Here is a 20,240-nt window from a genome sequence, read left to right as displayed (position 1 = left end):
TCCGCCTCACTGCCCTGCCGAGGCGAGGGCGCGCGGGCTCCGTGTCCCCGTGCCCCACCCGTGCCGAGCCGGCGACCACTGCAGGCTCATCGTGCCCAGAGGCTCCTGCTGCTGCTGCCGGTGGTGATCGCCATAGACGGGCGCGAGTCTCAGTGCTGAAGCAGCTAATTACCCCCCCCCCCCCTCGTAGCCTCGCATGACCCCCTCTCGCCATTGCTGCGCACGCACAAAGATCCCCAATATCGCCTTCGACTGCTCGGGCAAGTGCTGAGGCACGGCACACGAGGGGGTGAGAGGCCGCCTTTGTCTCTCCAGTGGCGATGTTTACGCCGCACTAGGTACTGATTTGAGGCTGAGTCGACCTAGGGGAGGCCCTGGACCAGTTCAGATATTCGCCACTGATGTTGACCATAAGCAAGACTCGAAATCGGGTCACCAGGTTCGTAGCGTGGCGCGCTAACTGCGACACTTATCGCTCCCCAAAGACAAGAACAGGCACAACAACAACAACCGCCATTCGCCACTCAGTGGCGGTGACGTCACCACGACGCTTGTGCCAGGCCATGTGCACCTTGAGGCCACGTGAAGTGTCGAACGCCCGCTGGCAGGAGGTCACGGGGCAGACCCAGGTGCCACGGGTCGACTGACCGAGATGACCGAGATGACTGGCTAATGCACCACCTGTGCCCCCTACTGTGGCAACTTGCTGTGCTTTAGCCACCGGCGCTCCGCTCGTTGTTGTGAGCGTCGCTCCTCCGCCCTCCGTTGTCGTTGGAGGGCGACTGCCTCCAACTGCCCAGTAGCGTCCTTCACGAGCCTCCTCCACTGAGGCCGATCTTGACACCGCTGGTACCGGTCATCGGCAAGTCCACTCAGCTCCACGTCCTCCTGTACCACATCACTCCATCTCCTCTCTAGCCCGTGCCGCGCCCGTTTAGCCCCCTCGATCCGGCCGAACAAAAGCTGTTTAGGCATGCGGTGGCTGGGCATGCGGGCTACATGACCCAGCCAACGCAGCCTTGCCTGCCGGAGGAGCTCACCGATGAGACTTTGTCCAGGCACAAACACGTACGGACGCACACATAAACACCAAGGTGCAACACCAAGATAAAGCTCCACAGATGATTGGTTGTGTCGAAGGCTCTATTGCACGTGTAGACTGCAGGCTGGACTGTCGGTGGTCTCAGCATCAACACCAACCATATCGGCATTCGGATCCAAAAATGACGTGTCGAGAGCCGAGTATCATCACCACGCTTGTGTGTGAGGGAGTTGTTCGATTCCCGCTCACGACAAACATCGGTGACACGCGGAGCACCGGGCGGCTAAAAAGCAGCGATGTGCCACAGTGGGGAGCACAGATGGTGCATCTGCCAGTCATTCTCAGTCAACCGATGGCATCTGAGTCTGTACCGTGACAGCCTGCCAGCGAGCCTTCTACACTTCATGCGGCCTTCGACACATGGTGCACATAGCCTGGCACCTGCGCCGAGGTGACGTTACTGGAACTTAAGAGGCGAACAGCGGCAGTGTGTTACAGAGGAAGCGCGTTCAATGTCTGCATAAACAAGAGAATGCCAGAAAGGTGATGAACGAGAGGTCGTCATTCGATCCAGCAAGCTGTGGTCTGCCAGTAGGGGGCAATGGTGCTGTGTGTCTCGTAATGAGTCATTTGCGGGTAATTCTTGAAATTTGGACCACGACGCCGGCACGCAATGACATGATTTTGTGAAAGATACCCACTGTAAAACAGACGGCGCATGTATTATGGTAAACACTCGTATTAATAACCAGAGCGGCCGTTGGATTCGAACCGTGAACCTGTGCAACAAGCGGGCGAACTCGCTACCGCTGGGCCGTGCCACCGCTCCGAGGGAGCGCGCTGCGTGCGTCGCAGGGAGAACACCGCTCCTCCGCCTGTCACCATCACCAGAATCAGCACCAACAGCAGCAGTAGCAGCAGCAGTAGCACCACGTGCAGCACGAGGGAAGAAGGTTCGGGTTCCCACGGTCGGGGCATGCGGTGCACCGGGGTGCGGCGTAGAGGTGTGGGTTGTGTGGGGTAGTGGGGTGTGTGTAGGAGGGGGGGTGTGTGGGGTAGTGGTGTGTGTGTAGGAGGGGGTAGTGGTGTGTGTGTATAGGAGGGGGGGGGGGGAGTGGTGGGAGTGGGTCGTGTGGGGTAGTGGTGTGTGTGTAGGAGGGGGAGTGTAGGAGGGGGAGGGGTTGTGTGGGAGAGTGGTGTGTGTGTGTAGGGGGGGGGTGGTGTGTGTGGGTTGTGTGGGGTAGTGGTGTGTGTGTAGGAGGGGGGGTGTAGGAGGGGGGTAGTGGTGTGTGTGTAGGAGGGGGTAGTGGTGTGTGTGTAGGAGGGGGGGGAGTGGTGGGTGTGGGTCGTGTGGGGTAGTGGTTTGTGTGTAGGAGGGGGTAGTGGTGTGTGTGTAGGAGGGGGGGGAGTGGTGGGTGTGGGTTGTGTGGGGTAGTGGTGTGTGTGTAGGAGGGGGGGGGTAGGAGGGGGGTAGTGGTGTGTGTGTAAGAGGGGGTAGTGGTGTGTGTAGGAGGGGGGGGAGTGGTGGGTGTGGGTTGTGTGGAGTATGGGGGTGTGCTGCGCGTGGGGGTTGTGAGCGGGGTAAGAGTGTGTGAGATGAATATGTGAGTGTGCAGGATAAAGGAGCGAGGGGTGAGGTTGGGGGATCTTCGCCCCCCGCCCCTCCCATCTCTGTCTGCTGCTTTTGCTGCAGGATCCGCACGAGAAGCGCCGCTGCTACCTCTGCTCCTGCTGCAGGTCACGGAACGTCGACACGGCGCTGCGCAACGCGAGATCGCGCTCGCGTACCGTGAACCTCCATTTTCTCTGCGAGTCGCGCGCCACGGGCTCTCGACGGCGGCCGTGAGATTTTGACGTCGAAGCAGCAGAAGCCTCTGATCGCATCTCTCGCTCTGTAATGCGCCCAAGGACGCACGCCTGACTGCGCCTACACCACGAGGAGCCGGGGAGGAAGAGGCGACCAGGAGGAGCCGTGATGGGGCGAGGAAGCCGCGCGTGGAGCTGCCTGGACGGGCCACTCGCCACGGTTCTACTCGTGGCTGCGTGCGGGACTCTGAGGTGGGAACCGAGGGGACCGAGGGGGGTCAAGTGGGACCAAGGGGATCGAGGGGGTTCAGGGCACGGGCATATGGGGCGTGCTCGAGTCACGGGGACCAAAGGGTCGACCAATGTGTTCACCCCCTTCACCAATGCGCAGATTTGTCGCCACGGATACCGCGACGTGCAGGCACCACGGGAAAGGCGCTGCAGCACCGCCGCTGTCATGCCACGGTGTCCCTACAGCGGAACAATGCACTCGACGTCACGACAGCTATTAGAGGCATTCATATCATTATTATCAATGCTGTTCCATATATCACATCACTAGCATTGTGGCAGTGTATGTAGAGTGTATACAGTCTGTAACCCAGCGATTAGCGTGGATGTTGACGTTGAACAATATCTGATATTTCATTCACGCTCACACTCGTTCATGCAGAATGGCCATTTCCCAAAACGTCGCTCTATGTATAAATGTTGTTTCCTTGTAGAGCCACATTGTGAATTGACGAGTGTGATGAGCGTTCATTAAACAATAGACGAGCTCAGTGGGAGAGTGAGCGGGCTGGGTGGTGTCACATATTGTGTCCTGCGTGAGTTGGTGAAGGTGAAACATCGGACAAACATTGTACTGCCTCTCAGTGTCCGCGAGGACAATGGGAACAGAGATATTAGTCTGTGCCGACATCGCGCCTCCATGTCTCGTGAACGCCGATGAACATCGCACGCAGAGATCCCATCCCGCCTCTACCCGCGTCTTAGAAGCCACCATTTCCATTCGTCTCGTCTGCGCGTGTTTTGTGTCACGTTAATATAACAGCACGTTGGCTTTGTTGTGTTAAAATTATGACACGGTTACGTTATCGATTGTCCAAGTGCAATCTACCCGTGAATAATTGTGGTCTTGCCTACCCCCCACACCCACGTATTCACTCCGCACACCCACGAATTCACCCCGCATACCATCCCTTCACCACCTCCCGCACACCCACAAATTCACCCCACACACACCCACGCATTCACTCCGCACACTCACGAATTCACCCCACACACACCCATGCATTCACTCCGCACACCCACGAATTCACCCCGCATACCATCCCTTCACCACCCCCCGCACACCCACGAATTCACCCCACACACACCCATGCATTCACTCCGCACACCCACGAATTCACCCCACACACACCCACGAATTCACCCCACACACACCTACGTATTCACTCCGCACACCCACGAATTCACCCCACACACACCCATGCATTCACTCCGCACACCCACGAATTCACCCCACACACACCCACGAATTCACCCCACACACACCCACGAATTCACCCCACACACACACATGCATTCACCCCGCACACCCACGAATTCACCGGCACGCCCGGCGCAGCGTGAGTCCCAAGAACGTGTCCGTGGTGAAGAAAACCGTGGACAAGCTGCTCAAGGGTTACGACATTCGGCTGCGACCCGACTTTGGCGGTGAGGCCCGCTTACTCGAAATCGCGATCTCGCGTGCGATCTGGGGCCCAGCGCGTTCACCGATTGTTACGGAGGTTCGCGGTTCATTTCTGTGGAAGGCCGCCCTGGTTAATACTGCGAGTGGGTGTAGTAACCCTTGGACTTAGTTGAATAAACGCGGTCTTTTTTCTCGATCGACTGGCTGATTGTGCGTATGATCGCCAGATGCCTGCACATGTCTGATAACTGCCACTACCACGCGATATGTACATTTGCACAGCCGGTATACCACATTAAGTATACTGTACCTCTCGCTCTGGCTGTCCACAAAGAGTCTGGAGTGAGAAACTCGGTCCTGATACAGTCGGGAAGCGTGATAACAGGAACAGCAATGTCGACACGACGGACACGTGTGTTATGCGTGGTATGTGTGGCTACGTGTACTGCTGTATTGAGGAGCGGTAGTGTACTCGGGAGCGCAATGCTCTAAGAACCCGGTAGCTCGAATCCTGGCCATGCCTATATTGGACATCCGTGAAAAAGAGCTTCATAGCTCATCAGATTCCACCAGTTTAAATTCTTATTCTGATAACATAAGGAGTAATTATCTTAACGAGTCCTCAAACTTCCATATTAAATGAGTGCCTGGTGCAGTGTGTAAACAGCAGCACAAGGAGAGACAAAGGCGGCCAGGCGTCGTACCGACCACACCACTCCCTTGTGCACCCTGCCATTATTCATTGGTGCTCACTCACAGCACTTGCCCAAACAGCCTGTGTAGGCTACACGGGCGACATTTGCTTTGTATATCTCCGCGTGCATCTGTGTGTGTCCCGTGCGTTTCTATGTGTATGTTCGTGCGCGGTTCTGGGCCTTCCCTAGGTCGACTCAGCCTCAATTGAGTACCTGGTGAGATGTGTAAACATCGCCACTCGGGAGACAAAGGCGGCCGGGCGGGGTGTTGGTCACCCACCCCCTCTTATGGTGTCGGCTTTCACGTGTGCTCGCTAACAGCACTTGCCTCAACAGTCTGCTAAGGCTACGAGGGTATCTCTGTCTTTGTTCGTGCGGCTGCCCATGTCTAGGGACGCCTGTGGCTGTGGGAATGAACATTGACATCGCGAGCATTGACATGGTGTCCGAGGTGAACATGGTGAGTGACTTTCCTTCGTTACCTCCGTCCCAGAGTCATTGATGACCCACCAGGCGTATTCGGTCACCGAAGGCCGGCCGCCTCCACGTTGCACTTGTTGAGGACTCGGTGAACCCGACCTCTCTACTCTGTAGTCAACCACCGCCGCCACCGCACTGCAGGTCACAGCCCTTCCCTTTCTGATCCCCCCCCCCCCATACTGCTCCATCTTGGAATTCTCTCCCATCGACGCATGTCCCCAAAGCTCTGATTCAACAAGCTCGTGCAATTAAAAAACTGTGTAAATTATTTATCGATTACAACTTTGATGTTGCTGTTTGTTCCTGGCTGATTGGCGCGTTTGGGTATTTGGGCCTGCGTTCAGCAACCGTGTTAAAATAAAAATGTAGCGTGCGCCTCTGTGCGTGACGCATGTCCTTAGTGGGTGGGCACACGTGGAACAAGAGCGATGCGCGTCTCCATTCTCCCTTCTCTCCACCCCAGGACTACACCATCACCATGTACTTCCAGCAGTACTGGCAGGACAAGCGCCTCTCCTACACGGACATTCCTCTCAACCTCACGCTCGATAACCGCGTGGCTGACCAGCTCTGGGTGCCCGACACCTATTTCCTAAACGACAAGAAGTCGTTTGTGCACGTGGTGACAGTGAAGAACCGCATGATCCGCCTGCACCCCGACGGCACGGTACTCTACGGCCTCAGGTGAGACGCGGGGGCAGGGCCCGGGACGACGACGGTCAGCCAGCTGTGCCCGCAGCAGCGGTGCACGGGTAACCGGGTAACCGGTGGTGGAGCGTGAGCAGGGCACCTGGGTGGAGAGTTCGCAGGGAGTCGGGGCAAGAACTGTCTCAGTGGAATTTAAGACATTTTTGAGTGATGCACTTCTAAACCGAAATGATACATCCATTTCCTGTGAATGTTCATGTTGCTGTGCAGTTACCACTCAACACTAATTAAGAGGAATTGTCATAGGAAGTGGCTAAACGTATTATTCGCGTTGAGGCGAGTGTGAGCTCACTGTACACTATGCTAATCCTTAATTTTATTTTGAACAGGGCCCCATGGTGTACATTGCAGTATTATTCACTCTGTCTTCTGGGTGTGATGAAGAAGGGTCATTGTATGAAACGTCACCAATTATACTGTATATTGTTTTATTTTAAGGCAACAGTGTTTTTGACGAATGTGTTTAGTTTTTGGACCGTGTATGAGTGTGGCATGATCGAGTGGCTCAGCAGTAGAGCTAACAGCTTACAAATCGGATGGTTGTGAGTTCAATCCTAGTTGTGGGGGGGAGGGTTGACTCAGCCCATTATCCCCCCTGGGTCCATACAATGAGCACTACTTTGCGTGGAAGTCAACATCGGTTGTCTTACACAGAGACTCATCCCTGACATAGGGATGTGGAATTATACCACTGACTCTCCAAGGCTGTGAACAGGAGATAAGCATCGATGCCTCGATATGGCTCAGGGCGAGCAGCAGGACATCACGCTGCACATTTACATTAACAGGGTTTAAAGCTCTTACCAGTCCCTACACCCCGTGAAATTAGATCGTATCACGCATGATCTTATATGGACACATGCAGTTATATTTAATGATTGACAGTTCAATATAAACAGCAACATCAACGTGGTTCACTTGACTGGCGCATTCTCCCTTGTGACGCTGTGTCGCATTGAACCCAGGAGCCTTGCATTAGCACCCATCAAGGACAAACGGACACGCCATTGTACCACTAATTAGCTAAACGAATGCAGCGCCTGCGTGTGCAGGGGAGCAGGGCTCTCCGTGTGGAGCTGACCCCAGGTCACGTATTACCACCTGCATGATCTCTTGAGATGGGACATCTCGATTGCAAGGGGGTCCCTGGGGTGGCACAGCAGCATAGCCTGGCACCAGATGTCCTCTTGGGCATTGGCCCCCGGCGCGTGTTCCTCTAGCGGCGCCATGCGTTGCTCGCGTCCATCGCGTCACCGCTGCACTGGCTGCTGCAAGCGACTTTCATCTCAACCCGTTAAAACCTAAAAAATATACCCGCATCCGGCACACCACATCCATTATAGGACTGTGGTGACCAGTCACCTGTCTTTTCCAGTCTACTAAAATGTCCAACTGATTTCCTGCTGCTCAAATGAGCCTTGAGTCAGTGTATATCTCCTGTTTAGAGTATGCAGATCCAGCGGTGGAAATTCCTCATTCCTATCGTGGCCGTGAGTCTATCCATAGGATAACTACTTTTGCTCATTTTGTCGACCAAATCAGGACTTGAACCTGCAACCTTCTGTTGGTGAGCCACTGGGTACCGCTCACTGCGCATTTAAGAAGAGCGTGTGACAGCGCCTGTGTCTGTGAGCGCGTGCATACGTGGGTGAGCACAGCACCGCTAATACACCCCTATCTCAGAATCACCACCACGGCGGCCTGCATGATGGATCTGCGGCGATACCCCCTCGATGAACAGAACTGTACCTTGGAGATCGAGAGCTGTGAGTGAGACGACAAATTGCTTTATTAAACAAAAATACTAACCGGTTTTTCCTGACATAGAGACATGTCCAGTAAACATCCGACACGCGTACTCTTGTACCCGGCACGTGTACTCTAGCATAGCACACACGTGTACTTCTGTGCGTACGTTCTCCAGACGGCTACACCACGGAAGACATTAAATTCTACTGGCGAGGAGGCGACACGGCCATCACGGGCGTGGGGGAGATTAAGCTGCCGCAGTTCACCATTGTCAAGCACAACCAAGTGTCGCGCAACGTGCAGTTCGCCACCGGTGAGGCCCGCTCATGACTCGCACGAGGATCGGCTGCACAATTAGTACGGCCAACTCGTATCAATTGCACAGTTTTGTGCCAAAGTTTGGTGGAATGATGTGCGATAACGTGCGATGGCGTGTGCTTGTGCTGGACGCAGGCTCTTACCCTCGGCTGTCCCTGAGTTTCCGCTTGAAGAGAAACATTGGCTACTTCATCCTGCAGACGTACATGCCGACGATCCTCATCACTATCCTCTCCTGGGTCTCCTTCTGGATCAACTACGACGCGTCCGCCGCACGAGTCGCTCTGGGTATGGTGGCACAGCACCGTCCCGCCACGGTCACCCGCACGCCAGGGCGGCAGCGCGGCGTCGGCGGTGTCGCAGGGGCAGCACTCGTGCCCCACAGCAGGAATGGCCCAATGTCAATTCCTGATCTCAGGCGCTTTTCAGTGTGTATTTTTACGTTCTCCTCTTGTTCTACACGGATTTCCTCCAGCCTCTCCAGTTTCCTCCCATCGCTAAACACGCCCACAACATAATTGGTATTGGCCAAACATCCCTATGTAGCAGTACCTTCCAAAAAAAGGTATTCAGACTACTCAGTGTTGCTTTGCTGCATGAATAAGCGTTTGTTATATAAGTGCTTAAAACTCACAGACACTGCTGCGTGTGGATTGTTGCCCAGCATGCGAGGTGCTCGTGGACAGGAGTCTGTGTCAGCGTTTTCTGTTTAGCTTCCTTTTCTGTGCCGAAACTTTCCTCTTTAACTCTCAACAATGATCACTGCTGCTGCACAGAGCACACGTGTGGCTGAATCCTGTTGAGATGGAATCCTGCTGCAGCTGTCACATCTAGGGTGGGGAGCCCAGTTCCTACCGCAATGCTGCATCTGATAGAATTCAGAGTAGAGCAGCAGTCAGGGTGATTCATGATCCAGCACTCATTGATTTACTACAATCGCTCACTGAAGTCACCTTATTTTGCTACTATGGCGGTCACTGTCCCCGTGAACCTCACATTGATTACTATACCCATACTCTTTGGGTCTATTGGTAAAGTCACGTAGATAGGACCAAGTCTACCAGACGGATGATTTTGTCTCATCCATGTTGCATTAAACCACCACACTGCAGAATCACAACAACATTCACTCACCCACCACACTGCAGGTCGCAGCACTTTTCTTTCTGCATCTTCCCTCACACTGCTTCACTTTGTAATTCCCTCCTCGCATCGTCATGTTCCCCAAGCAATTGTCGAAATCAAGACTTTGACAGTGCAGTTTGTTGCTGGCGACTTAGCATGCAGTGGAAACACTGCCACTGTGTGAACCACACCCATGCCTGCCATGGCGCATCATCGTCGTTTTTGTTTCTGTAATAGGATAAATACTTTATTTCCCAAATAATTTCTGAGATGCATTGTCAAACTGCCCCACAGGGCTGCGCGGTGATGACACTTGCACGTCACAGCAAAAAGTGAATGGGTTCAATTTATGACTTGGGCACCTTTCTTTGTATAGTTTGTATGTTCTCCTCTTGTTCTGCGTGGCTTTTCTCTGGGTCCTCCAGTTTCTTTCCATAGCTAAACACATGCAACGTAACTGATCTTGGCCTAACATCTTATTGCTGAAAAAGTATCCACAAAATGACTCAATTGGAATCACACACGGCAGCAATGTCACCCTCGACTGCAAATTCTTGGCAGGGTCCTCCTGGAAAGACAGGAAGCTCTCCTAGACAAAGAGGCGGATCAACAAATGATTCTGCTGAACTCGCTCCCTCCTGGCAGGCGTTACCACGGTGCTCACCATGACCACCATCTCGACTCACCTGCGCGAGACGCTGCCCAAGATCCCGTACGTCAAGGCCATCGACATCTACCTCATGGGCTGCTTCTGCTTCGTCTTCCTGGCGCTGCTCGAGTACGCCGCCGTAAACTACCTGTTCTTCGGCCGCGGGCCTCAGCGCGCCAAGAAGGCGGCCGAGAGGATCGCTCGAGCCAACAATGAGAAGCCGCGGGCCGCCGACACCAGCAAGGTGAGGGGCCGCGGGGACAGCTACGAGCACCAGGGTGGCGCGAGTTGGGTATGTCGCGCGGGTCGGGGAATTTCAGTAAAGTTTGGATTTCAAAATCGAGATGTCATCTTAGCCAAAGTCGTTGGTGCCACCACGCCTCCGAGCTACTGATGTGTTCCACCCTGAGCCAGATCCCACGGCTGTTGCACAGGAAGTGAGTAGTGACCTCCAAGATCTGCCCTGACAGTCTCCCCACACCATCTGCCCTTTGACCCACATAGAGGAAAATATATTCACACAGAGATCTAAAGACTCACCCAGAGACCAAGAGACCCACACAGAGCGCCATTGACTCATACAGAGAACTATAGACTCCTACAGAGGCCAGTAGATCCACACAGACAGCTACGCGGACTCATAGATCTATCCTTACAGTATACCAACTCCATCTACTCTTCGGTTGCCGGACTCGTAGTGACCACTCCAATGCCTATCTGGGCATCTGGCTCTCCTCCATTCGCACTGTACGTAGCCAATTGTGCAAATCAAAGGTGCCGGGGAATGACAACAAACTAAACATAAAAATCAGTTTTAAAGAAATTAGTTTTCAATCTAGATGATTTTAAAGTGCATAGCTTCAGTGGCTTCCGAATAATGGAAGGAAGAGCATTCCAGAAGGCCGCAGAAGTGCATCTGAAAGTGTGCGATGCAGTGACTGCCTTTGTTAAATGGCCAGCCAATAGCCGCTGCGAGGATGACCGGAGTTCGCTTGTTAGATTATGCTCCTTGACGAGATCAGCAAGGTATTGCGGTTCATTTGTGGAAAACACTTTATGTGTAATGAGTGTCCCACCCAGTGCGTCCAGTTCTGCCTGATTATAGCCAATATGTAGCCGCATATTTTGATTGAGATCCCCGACTTACAATAAAATAATAACCGGCATCATCGTGGGGAATATAAACAATTAAATACATAAGTTGATGAGATGCTGAATGTTCAAATCAGTCAAGGGTTTCCTTGCATTCAACAATGCTGCTGACCACTTGCACTCTTAGAAACCCACGTGGCTCATGGAATGTGTATCAAAGCATCTCTGTTTAGACAGACACATTTCTTATGAACAAAAGACAAATAGTTCACTGCTTTAGCCCACCGGTGTGTTGAAGTGTGAAACCACAACATTTACAATTTGAGTACGACGTTTCACTGGTAATTGCATCCAGTGTCAACGTGACACTTTTTTACTGATTGGCCGTGTCGGGTGGTGGAGGGTTACGACACATTTATAAATAACGCGATCTAAACCCAAAAAGTTGATTATGAATAATATTGGTCGCGAAAGCCAAGGAGGTGTATTGTTTGCTTATTTGTTTTCATCCACTTGTAGTTGTTGCTAGTGCATTGTAGTTGCATTGTAGTTGGTGCACGCTGCAACACAGGAGCTGAATTTTCTATCCACACTCGCAACGCTCCAAGGCATTTGTCAGAGTTAATTTTCAAGACAGAAAGTCTATTCACATTCGTGTTCCGGTTGTGCAGTAGTTTAAATTTGTTCTGTCGTCTCTGCTCTGATTTATATTTGCTTCATTGCTGAACTCTGTTAGTTGTTTTGCTTTTTTCGTTGTGATGACTCAACTCACCGTTGCAATGAGAGCCTATCCTGCCTTCGTGAGTTCTCACCGAATAATTAAACCAAAGAAACGTGAAAGTTGAAATCGCTCGCTGGGCGTGATGGCCGTTGCTCGCCGCAGGTGGATGCCCACGGTAACATCCTGCTTACGAGTCTGGAGATCCGCAACGAGATGGGCGGCCCAGGCGGGGAGGGCGTGTGCGACGTGCGAGCCGCCGGCCTCTCCCTGGACCGCCCGGGCCTCGCGGGCGACATGCGGGGCATGGGGCTGGGCCTGGGCTACCCGGGCCTGCCGAGCGACATGCGCAACACCCCGCTGGGTCTCAGCCACTCGGCGCTCGTGGGGGAATCCCGCAGCTCCCCGCTTGGCTACGGCCACCCGGGCCTCCCCGGGGACCCGCGTGCGACCGGCCTGGGCCTCGACCACCACCACCACCACCCCGGCGTGCAGCTGCGCAAGCCGGTGCAGGGGGGCGGCGAGACGCTGGAGCGGGCGGCCCGTGGCGAGCGGGGCCGCGGGACGCTGCAGCGTGGCCAGGGTGGCGCCAAGAAGACGAGGCTGCAGCGCCGCACCTCGCAGCTCAAGATCAAGATTCCGGATCTGAGCAACGTCAACGCCATCGACAAGTGGTCGCGCGTGATCTTCCCCGTGACCTTCGGGTTCTTCAACGCGGTCTACTGGCTCTACTATGTGCAGTGACGGGGCGGGCGGTCAGGCCGCGCGGCGCTGCCGCTGGCTGCACTGACGAGGTCTGTCAAGCCGAGCATACCTTTTTGGCAGATGGTTAGAGCATGCGGCAAGTCACATGGATACATCGAGTCACCTGGAGACACGGCGAGAGCCAGCGAGTACTGTCTGCTCATGCATGTCTGTCCCACTCACACAAAGCCCTTTGAAAACGGAAACCTCCCAAGCAGAAAATACTAGTGTTTTTCCATAGAAGCAAACTAGTTATGACACGGTAATATCCTGCTCTAACTCCAGAATATGATTTAACGTCAATGGGAAACGGTGACATTTAACCACAAAATACACAATGTATATACTGCATCTATGGTTGCTTATACAATATTCACCATTTACCATGTCGTGCCCCTACACCACCGTATCGTGCCATTTATGTTAAACGTTTTTAGAAACAAATTCAGGAACGTTGTCTCTCCGCTCCGCACGGGGTCTGAGACACACTTTCCTGCTCTTTGACTCAACCCTGGCGACACGTTTTTCGTACAGGTGGACAAACCAACCTCACAGCGACGAGTGTTGTTCCCCACGACGAGTTCTTCTCGAGAAAGAGCCCCGTCACCACGAAACATTGCTGTTTCCCAGTGCAGCAAGAAATGCTTTGAATCTGTGTTAGAGGCTGCCACGTGCATTTGCTAGGGTAACACCGGCGGCGGCAGCAGCAGCAGCAGCCGCACTGCTCGGTCCAACGCTGCTGTCACAGGCTGCCCGTGGTTGCACACAGCTGGCGTTGTTTAACCGTGGGAAGTGACTCGAATCGTAATCACTCGGGGAGCACCTCTCACCACAAATATTGGTGTTTTTTTAAAGCATTTATGTGCCATGTACTTTTTAGGGCTATTTCTGAGTAAGATGCACTGTTTGATATGATGCAGTACAAGGGGGTTAACCATCTGGGCTTCAAATGAACCCCGCTTTTCCCCCAGTCCTGTGTTTAATTGTCTCTAGTCTGTGTAATCTATGAACGCATACCCATGTAGACAACTCATAGAAGATACTTTACATTTAATTTCAAATACTGTGGTGTAAACGTATTAGCCATTATATTACCGCATTATCGACGGCTCAATGAAACGATGAGGTGTTTTTAACCATGCGGTAGAGCAAGCTGTACCGTGTCTGAAGTTTTTGTAACGTTAGAGAGACGTGCTGGACAGGGTGTGAGACTGGGGAGCGATGGGAGTGGGGGTGGCGAGCTCCGAGTAATCGGACCCAGGCGTGGATCATGGGACACATCCCACACGCCCGAGCACACGCTGGGAGATGTATGGGCGAGGGTGAGAGACGTGGAAGGGATGCAGCATCTCTCATGAGCAGTGACCTCTTGCATCGTCCACCCAGTTCGTTCTGGTGGTGGATACAAGGGGGGCAATGGGGTCAGTCGCTCCCCACTCCGCTCCCATTGAGATCTGAAAAATTGGTATTTTATTGATATTTGCCAGCGAAAAAGTATTAATTTTTATTCATATTATGTTCATCTACCCAGGAAGCTTGGTCAAGTCTCAAGACTCTTTTTCAGGAGGGTTCTGCCAGGTTTTCGCAGTCGTTCAGCCAAACGGCGAAATGGCAATGTGTAATCCCAGTTGAGTAATTTGCAGGGCCTGTTTCAGCATTGGGATGTTTGGTCAGGGCCCTGTTTTAAAAGCTTTAAGTTTTAGGACCATCCCCTCACATCCTGGGAGGTTTCTCGATGCGGTTCTGGTTCATTCTGCGATCTGGCCTCGTTCCGTTTTCGAGACAGAACGAGAGGAGCCCTTTAATGCCGAGGTGCACGTGCACTTGAAACGTGCACCGCTGCGTTGGGCACACTCCCCGCACGTCCGATTCTGTGCACTCATCCTCTCCACCAATTGAGTCGGCAGCCACGGCGCTCGCTGCTCCCCAATCATGCCACGAGAGGGACCGCGATCTCCCGGCATCGCGCCTTTGGCCCCACGAGCCGAGGCCAGCGAACCTCTCGTATTTTATATATTTTTAAGTGTGTAGACTTGGCTTGCGCTGTAAACACAAAGCGGATCAAACGGACGCCCCCGCCACCATCGTAGCATGGAGCACGGGTAGAGGGAACTGTGGACGAGGGAGGCAGTGGCTTGCTGAAGGAGGGTGGTGAGGGGCGGAGGGGGCACTGTGGCTTTGTGGGGGGTGGGGGGGGGTATCAGTGGACGACGTCGTCACGAGTTCACGCCTTGTGCGCGCGTGTGTATTTACCGTACTCGTATGTCCCATGTAACAGGTGAACTATGACTATAATAAAGGTATAATACTGTATTGATAAAGCACACTGGAAGAAATCCAAGTCCACTATGAAATGTTTTGCAGTGAGGCCAGAATCAAATGTACATTGTCCTGTGTTGCATTAAACCTCTTAGATGACCCTTAACCTCCTGTCGTCGTGCCGCTCCTTCACGCCGAACGAGGAGCGCGGAGGAGATGTCGGGACGAGGTCAGTGCAGAGCCCACACTAAGCCCTCTGTGACCACGTGGAGAAACATTGACCACATTAACGCGACCCCTCACAATCCCGTTTGGACCCATAGCCAGTCCAGTTTTGAAATTAGCAGACAGTCCGCCTTCCCATGTTTGTTTCTCCACGTAAAATGTTTTTATTTTGTTTCTTATATATTCCGTTGAACACACGGCCATCTGAGAGGACATTTTTTACTTGTAGGAACCACCTGGTTCCACCAGCCCACAGGGGATTATTGTGTCCGTCCGTCGTGCATACAAAAATGGGAGGGGTGGGGCTGGGTGGAGAGGGGAGGGTGGGGAGGGGCTGGGTGGGGAGGGTGGGGCTGGGTGGGGAGGGGTGGGGCTAGCCGAGCAACCCAACGTTCCTACCCGCTCCCTCCGCAGGAATTTGTTCATCACCATTACTTTTACCTCCTCTGGATCTGCAAGACGTGTTTGAAATTGTTAAACTGGGTGTTAATCTTTTGACTTGAAACTTTCGTGACTGCAGGAATGAATATTCTTTGGTTCTTTCGGTAAAGTCATGTAGATAGAAAAAATAAAAATAAAGTGAATACAAAAATAATACTGTAGCCTGGTTCTTAATCGGAGTGAGTGTACTGGCAGTCTATAATGTAGACTGTAGCAATGGCTATTAAGCTGGGTGAGTGTACTGGCAGTCTATAATGTAGACAACCTCGGTGAGCGTACTAGCAGTTTATAATGTAGACTGTAGCCTGGTTCTTAACCTCGGTGAGTGTACTGGCAGTCTATAATGTAGACTGTAGCCTGAAAAAAGCCACGATGTTGCGATCGCAACACAAGCGGTCGTCATCAGGAAAAGGGGGGGTTAGCCTCTAAAGGCAAACTGTTTATAAAGGTTTGGAGATGGGCGTAGCCCAAGTGTCTCAGCAGCACCAGCAGTAGCGTGGGTGGGGCAGCTGATGCCAATGCGGGAGACAACGACACCGGTAGTGGGTCTACTATTATTTTTCTATCTACGTGACTGAAAGAACCAAAGAATATGGGTGTTAATCTGTTTTAAAATAAAACCAAATCTTCTTGGTTCTTTCGGTAAAGTCACGTAGAAGGGAAGTAATAAAATAATAAAAATAAAACATTATTACTTCCCTTCTACGTGACTTTACCGAAAGAACCAAGAAGATGAATCCCTGCAGTCACGAAAGCTTTAAATCGAAATAAAACCAAATGTTTAAGTAACTCCTCTTGCCTTCACTTTAGCTGATACAAACTCGTTTTGTGCACGAACTGATTGTCAGCATCATCATTGCATGCCACAGGATAGATGCTGCCGTCCGCACGCGAATGTCTGATTTCACGCGAGCGGCACGTCAGCGCGCAGTAAAAGAGAAATAATTATTATCCATTCCCGAGAGCTTGTATGAGATCCCTATTCACCACAACAAGCGCCAAGCGACGCCCGCTCAACCACCCTGCCACCAAACTTGCTTCTCGCAGCATCCGCACGCAGCTGCTCCATGTTAGAGGTACGTGTTCCTGAAACATTTGCGTCTGCTGGCCAGGTGCATCTCACAATAACATGGACAAAATAGAAAATGTTTATGACCATTGTTGCTCTCGAACAAAATGTCAGCATTGTCAATTCAGGAAATTAATCCAATTGTTTCAACTGCCGCATCGGGAGATGGAATCGAAACGGCAAGCCCAGTGTGCTGCTCGGCGTCACTCCACTGGCAGCTGCCCTCGTCTCTCGGCTAAAATGGTAGAACTCTCCCGTTTGTTACGTTTCTGTCAATGCAGCAAACCGGAAACCATATTTTACCATTTATTTTCATGCAGTTACCAGGTATGCAAAAAGCTCCGGTTTTAACCGTCCTAGTTGTATCAATAGAAGTCATTGAGCGGTGACGCCTTTCCCAAGCGTCGAGTGCACGGCGCCAGGGGCAATGAGGCCGCATCGTGCGCCTCGACGCGTCCGTCCTCCTGCGCGGTGCCGAGCACAGGCGCGGAGACGCGCGAATTCCAGGCGCAATGGATGCATCATCCCTCTGGAGCCAATTACACGCAAGGAAAATAACTCAAGGTCGGCAGCGACGGGAATAATGTGGCCACGGACGGATAAAGCGCTTTCATAATTGGCCGTGTTTCTGCGGACCAAAGCGCCGCACTGCGAGCTTGATTAAAATAGATCGGATGCCGTTTCCAGAGCAGCGCCGCACGAGCTGCGTGCCCTGGGGCGAACCAATGAAATACATTTGCACGAGCGCTACGTTCAGCCAAACGGTGTTAATTGTCCATTCCCCCCAAAAGAGCCAAACACGTAAACGTGACGACAACACACTGCTCATGAACTGGACTGGACGATATCATCACAGCGAGGAAGGGAGGGGGGGATCTGAAAGGTCATCAAAAAAATACATCCACAATAAAGCGTGGCATGATCTCGTGGCCATGGTGAGGACGATTCACTGAGCCACGAGGTAGGGAGGCCTCGCCGCAGCTGTGCCCCCTCCCCGGGCAGAGTGGGGAGGTGAGGCTGGATCAGAGCTGCCTCGGCACGGCGCCCAACTACGAGCTTGAGGCCGCTTCGTTTGCACGCCATGCCTCTACCAAGCCGTTCTTAACGCGTTCCGCGAGCTCCCAAGGCTTTTGTCAAAATCACACGACCCACCGTGGTGTCGATCAGCAGGAGCTGACGCCTGTTCACAGCCGTCCCACAGCGCACAGGGTGCTGATGGAAATTGTGATCGTCGTTACGATTTGTGCATTTAATTATAGCTCCCTGATATCACTGTCACTATGATGTAAATCACCTCCAGCCCTTCGCCTTTGTGAAACCTGTAGCGTTAAGTTGTTCATTTATCGCGTGTAAATTACACTCAATCTTGATTTGAAGCTTTCGTGACTGCAGGAATTAATACTCATTGATTATTTCGGTAAAGCACGTAAATAAAAAATACTAATAAATCACGACGTTTCGATAGCAACACAAGCCATCGTCTTCAGGCGAACAATTATATACAGCAGGCGGACTGCTGAGGAGGAAATGTAGCGAGAGAGGCGCTATAACAAAGGGCTATCGACGTTTGTGGTGGGTACAACCTAGGGATGGAATTTGCAAGTAAATGTAAAGACTCTCTGAGTTGCATTACACTTCTAAGTTTGCTAAGTTTGATATTTTTTTTTTTCTCTCTATCACCTTTTCCCTCTGTAAATGTCCCGCCCGTTGCGACAGCTCCCCCCTCCTCGGATGAGCCGAGGTCACCCACCCCGACCCTCTCTGCGGTTACATTCACTTACCCCACATACATAACCCCTGATTGTAGTAACTCTCTCGCTACATTTCCTCCTCAGCAGTCCGCCTGCTGTATATCATTTTTTCACCTGAAGACCATGGCTTCTGTTGCTATCGAAATGTCGTGATTTATTCGTTATTTTTTATATCTACATAACTTTACCGAAAGAACCAAAGACTATAAATGACACTCGTTTAATATGTATTAGTTGTACCTTGCTCTGTAGCCCTGTAAAGTGCTTTGAAAAGGGAATTATGTTAATGCGTTAGAAACATCTAGCCTTTTGCCTGTCCTAGGACGGAAGCTGTAATATTTACACGTTTTTTAAAAGTATAATTGTATCTTGTGTAAATTTAATGGTAGTGATTCTTGTACGAAACTATGCCATTAAACGCCTGACTTCATATCACTGCAGCACTGTATATTACTGAGTTTCAATTTGTTCAAATTCACTGCTCTGATACTTTATTCTCCCCTTCTTTCGGTCGCTGAGGTTGAAATAAATCGGAATTCGATACAATATCTGGCAAATCACTGAGAAATGTCTATTTTACCATAATGTAGAAGCATAAATTAGACTTACCTTTTGTCTCAAGTGCTAAAGAAATAAATAAAGACACCATATCCACTTTGTTGCTGCGTATAATTATTTATTCGATTCATTTTCAATAAAGAAACGTGAAACTTAAAGCGAATTTGCGAAAATAAATTTTCCGCTCGACCTTCTGCGTGAGTGCAAAAATCTACCCGCTCATGAATATTAATGACGGAGGTGGGGGCATGTGGAGGGACGTCACGCGCGGGACACACAAACAGACATTCTTGGCTCATTATAGTTGTAATAAAGTTTATTGAATTGAATTTTGGAAGTGCCCATTCACGCGGGTGGTGCGCTGTGTTCAGCACCAGGTATCGAGCCGCCTTCACTACCAAATACCACTGTCAAGTCTGGAACCCCATTTGTAAACAATGGGCGTGGGAGAGACAGATAGCAGCAGTCGGGTTCCACACTGACGAGCAACAAAGCATTTCCTTTGTAGGGTCATGGGGAAGATTTTCCTCATTGTCAAGCGTATGCGAGAATTGGTGACGACCAGCTACAATGAAACTTCCAACTAAGACTGCTTACTGCTTGCTGCGAGACTCGAGATAAAGCAGAGGTCCGTGGCCAAATCGAGTGCATGGAACAAATTATCGTTGACATCGTGTCCACCGCATAGCACGCGCAGATGTGTGAGCAGACTGACACAACAGCCTCCACAGCAGTCACACGGCTGTGAGGAGGGCACAACCCAGAAGACGGCACAAGGTCACATCCCAGGCCGCCAGGGCACGCGCCCGTTCTGGGCGGTGACCACCCCCCAAAGAACCACTCCCCAATAGAACCACTCCCGAACAGAACCACTCCCCACAGAACCACTCCGTCATAGTACCACTCCCGAACAGAACCACTCCCCCCACAGAACCACTCCCCACAGAACCATTCACACACAGAACCACTCCGTCATAGTACCACTCCCCACAGAACCATTCACACACAGAACCACTCCCGAACAGAACCACTCCCCCACAGAACCACTCCCCCCACATAATCACTCCCCACAGAACCATTCACACAAAGAACCACTCCGTCATAGTACCACTCCC

The 20,240-nt window shown here is 51.9% G+C and overlaps 1 protein-coding gene across 1 annotated transcript; it reads left to right on the top strand.

The window, feature by feature from the left end:
• The first annotated feature begins 1,731 nt into the window (after positions 1–1,731).
• Positions 1,732–14,986, top strand: LOC133343084 (gamma-aminobutyric acid receptor subunit beta-2-like). The gene is made up of 10 exons (XM_061552572.1): positions 1,732–1,995; positions 2,951–3,100; positions 4,479–4,567; positions 5,632–5,699; positions 6,183–6,403; positions 8,111–8,193; positions 8,352–8,489; positions 8,630–8,782; positions 10,265–10,512; positions 12,244–14,986. Exons 2-10 carry the CDS (start codon positions 3,018–3,020, stop codon positions 12,820–12,822), a joined length of 1,662 nt encoding a protein of 553 aa, XP_061408556.1. The 5' UTR covers positions 1,732–1,995; positions 2,951–3,017; the 3' UTR covers positions 12,823–14,986.
• The last annotated feature ends 5,254 nt before the right edge of the window (positions 14,987–20,240 follow it).

This window comes from Lethenteron reissneri, chromosome 16, assembly GCF_015708825.2.
Source record: "Lethenteron reissneri isolate LAM-NWPU_2019-01 chromosome 16, ASM1570882v1, whole genome shotgun sequence".
NCBI lineage: Eukaryota > Metazoa > Chordata > Hyperoartia > Petromyzontiformes > Petromyzontidae > Lethenteron > Lethenteron reissneri.
Note: the sequence above shows the minus strand (reverse complement) of the source record. Positions and strands in the feature narration are given on the sequence as shown.

What these genes read in the sequence shown, in the direction of transcription:
- LOC133343084 (XM_061552572.1), top strand. Translation starts at nt 3,018, where the DNA reads ATGGGGCGAGGAAGCCGCGCGTGGAGCTGCCTGGACGGGCCACTCGCC. An exon ending in GCTGCGTGCGGGACTCTGAG is followed by an intron (nt 3,101 to 4,478) that starts GTGGGAACCGAG and finishes CGCCCGGCGCAG; the next exon opens with CGTGAGTCCCAAGAACGTGT. An exon ending in TACCTTGGAGATCGAGAGCT is followed by an intron (nt 8,194 to 8,351) that starts GTGAGTGAGACG and finishes TACGTTCTCCAG; the next exon opens with ACGGCTACACCACGGAAGAC.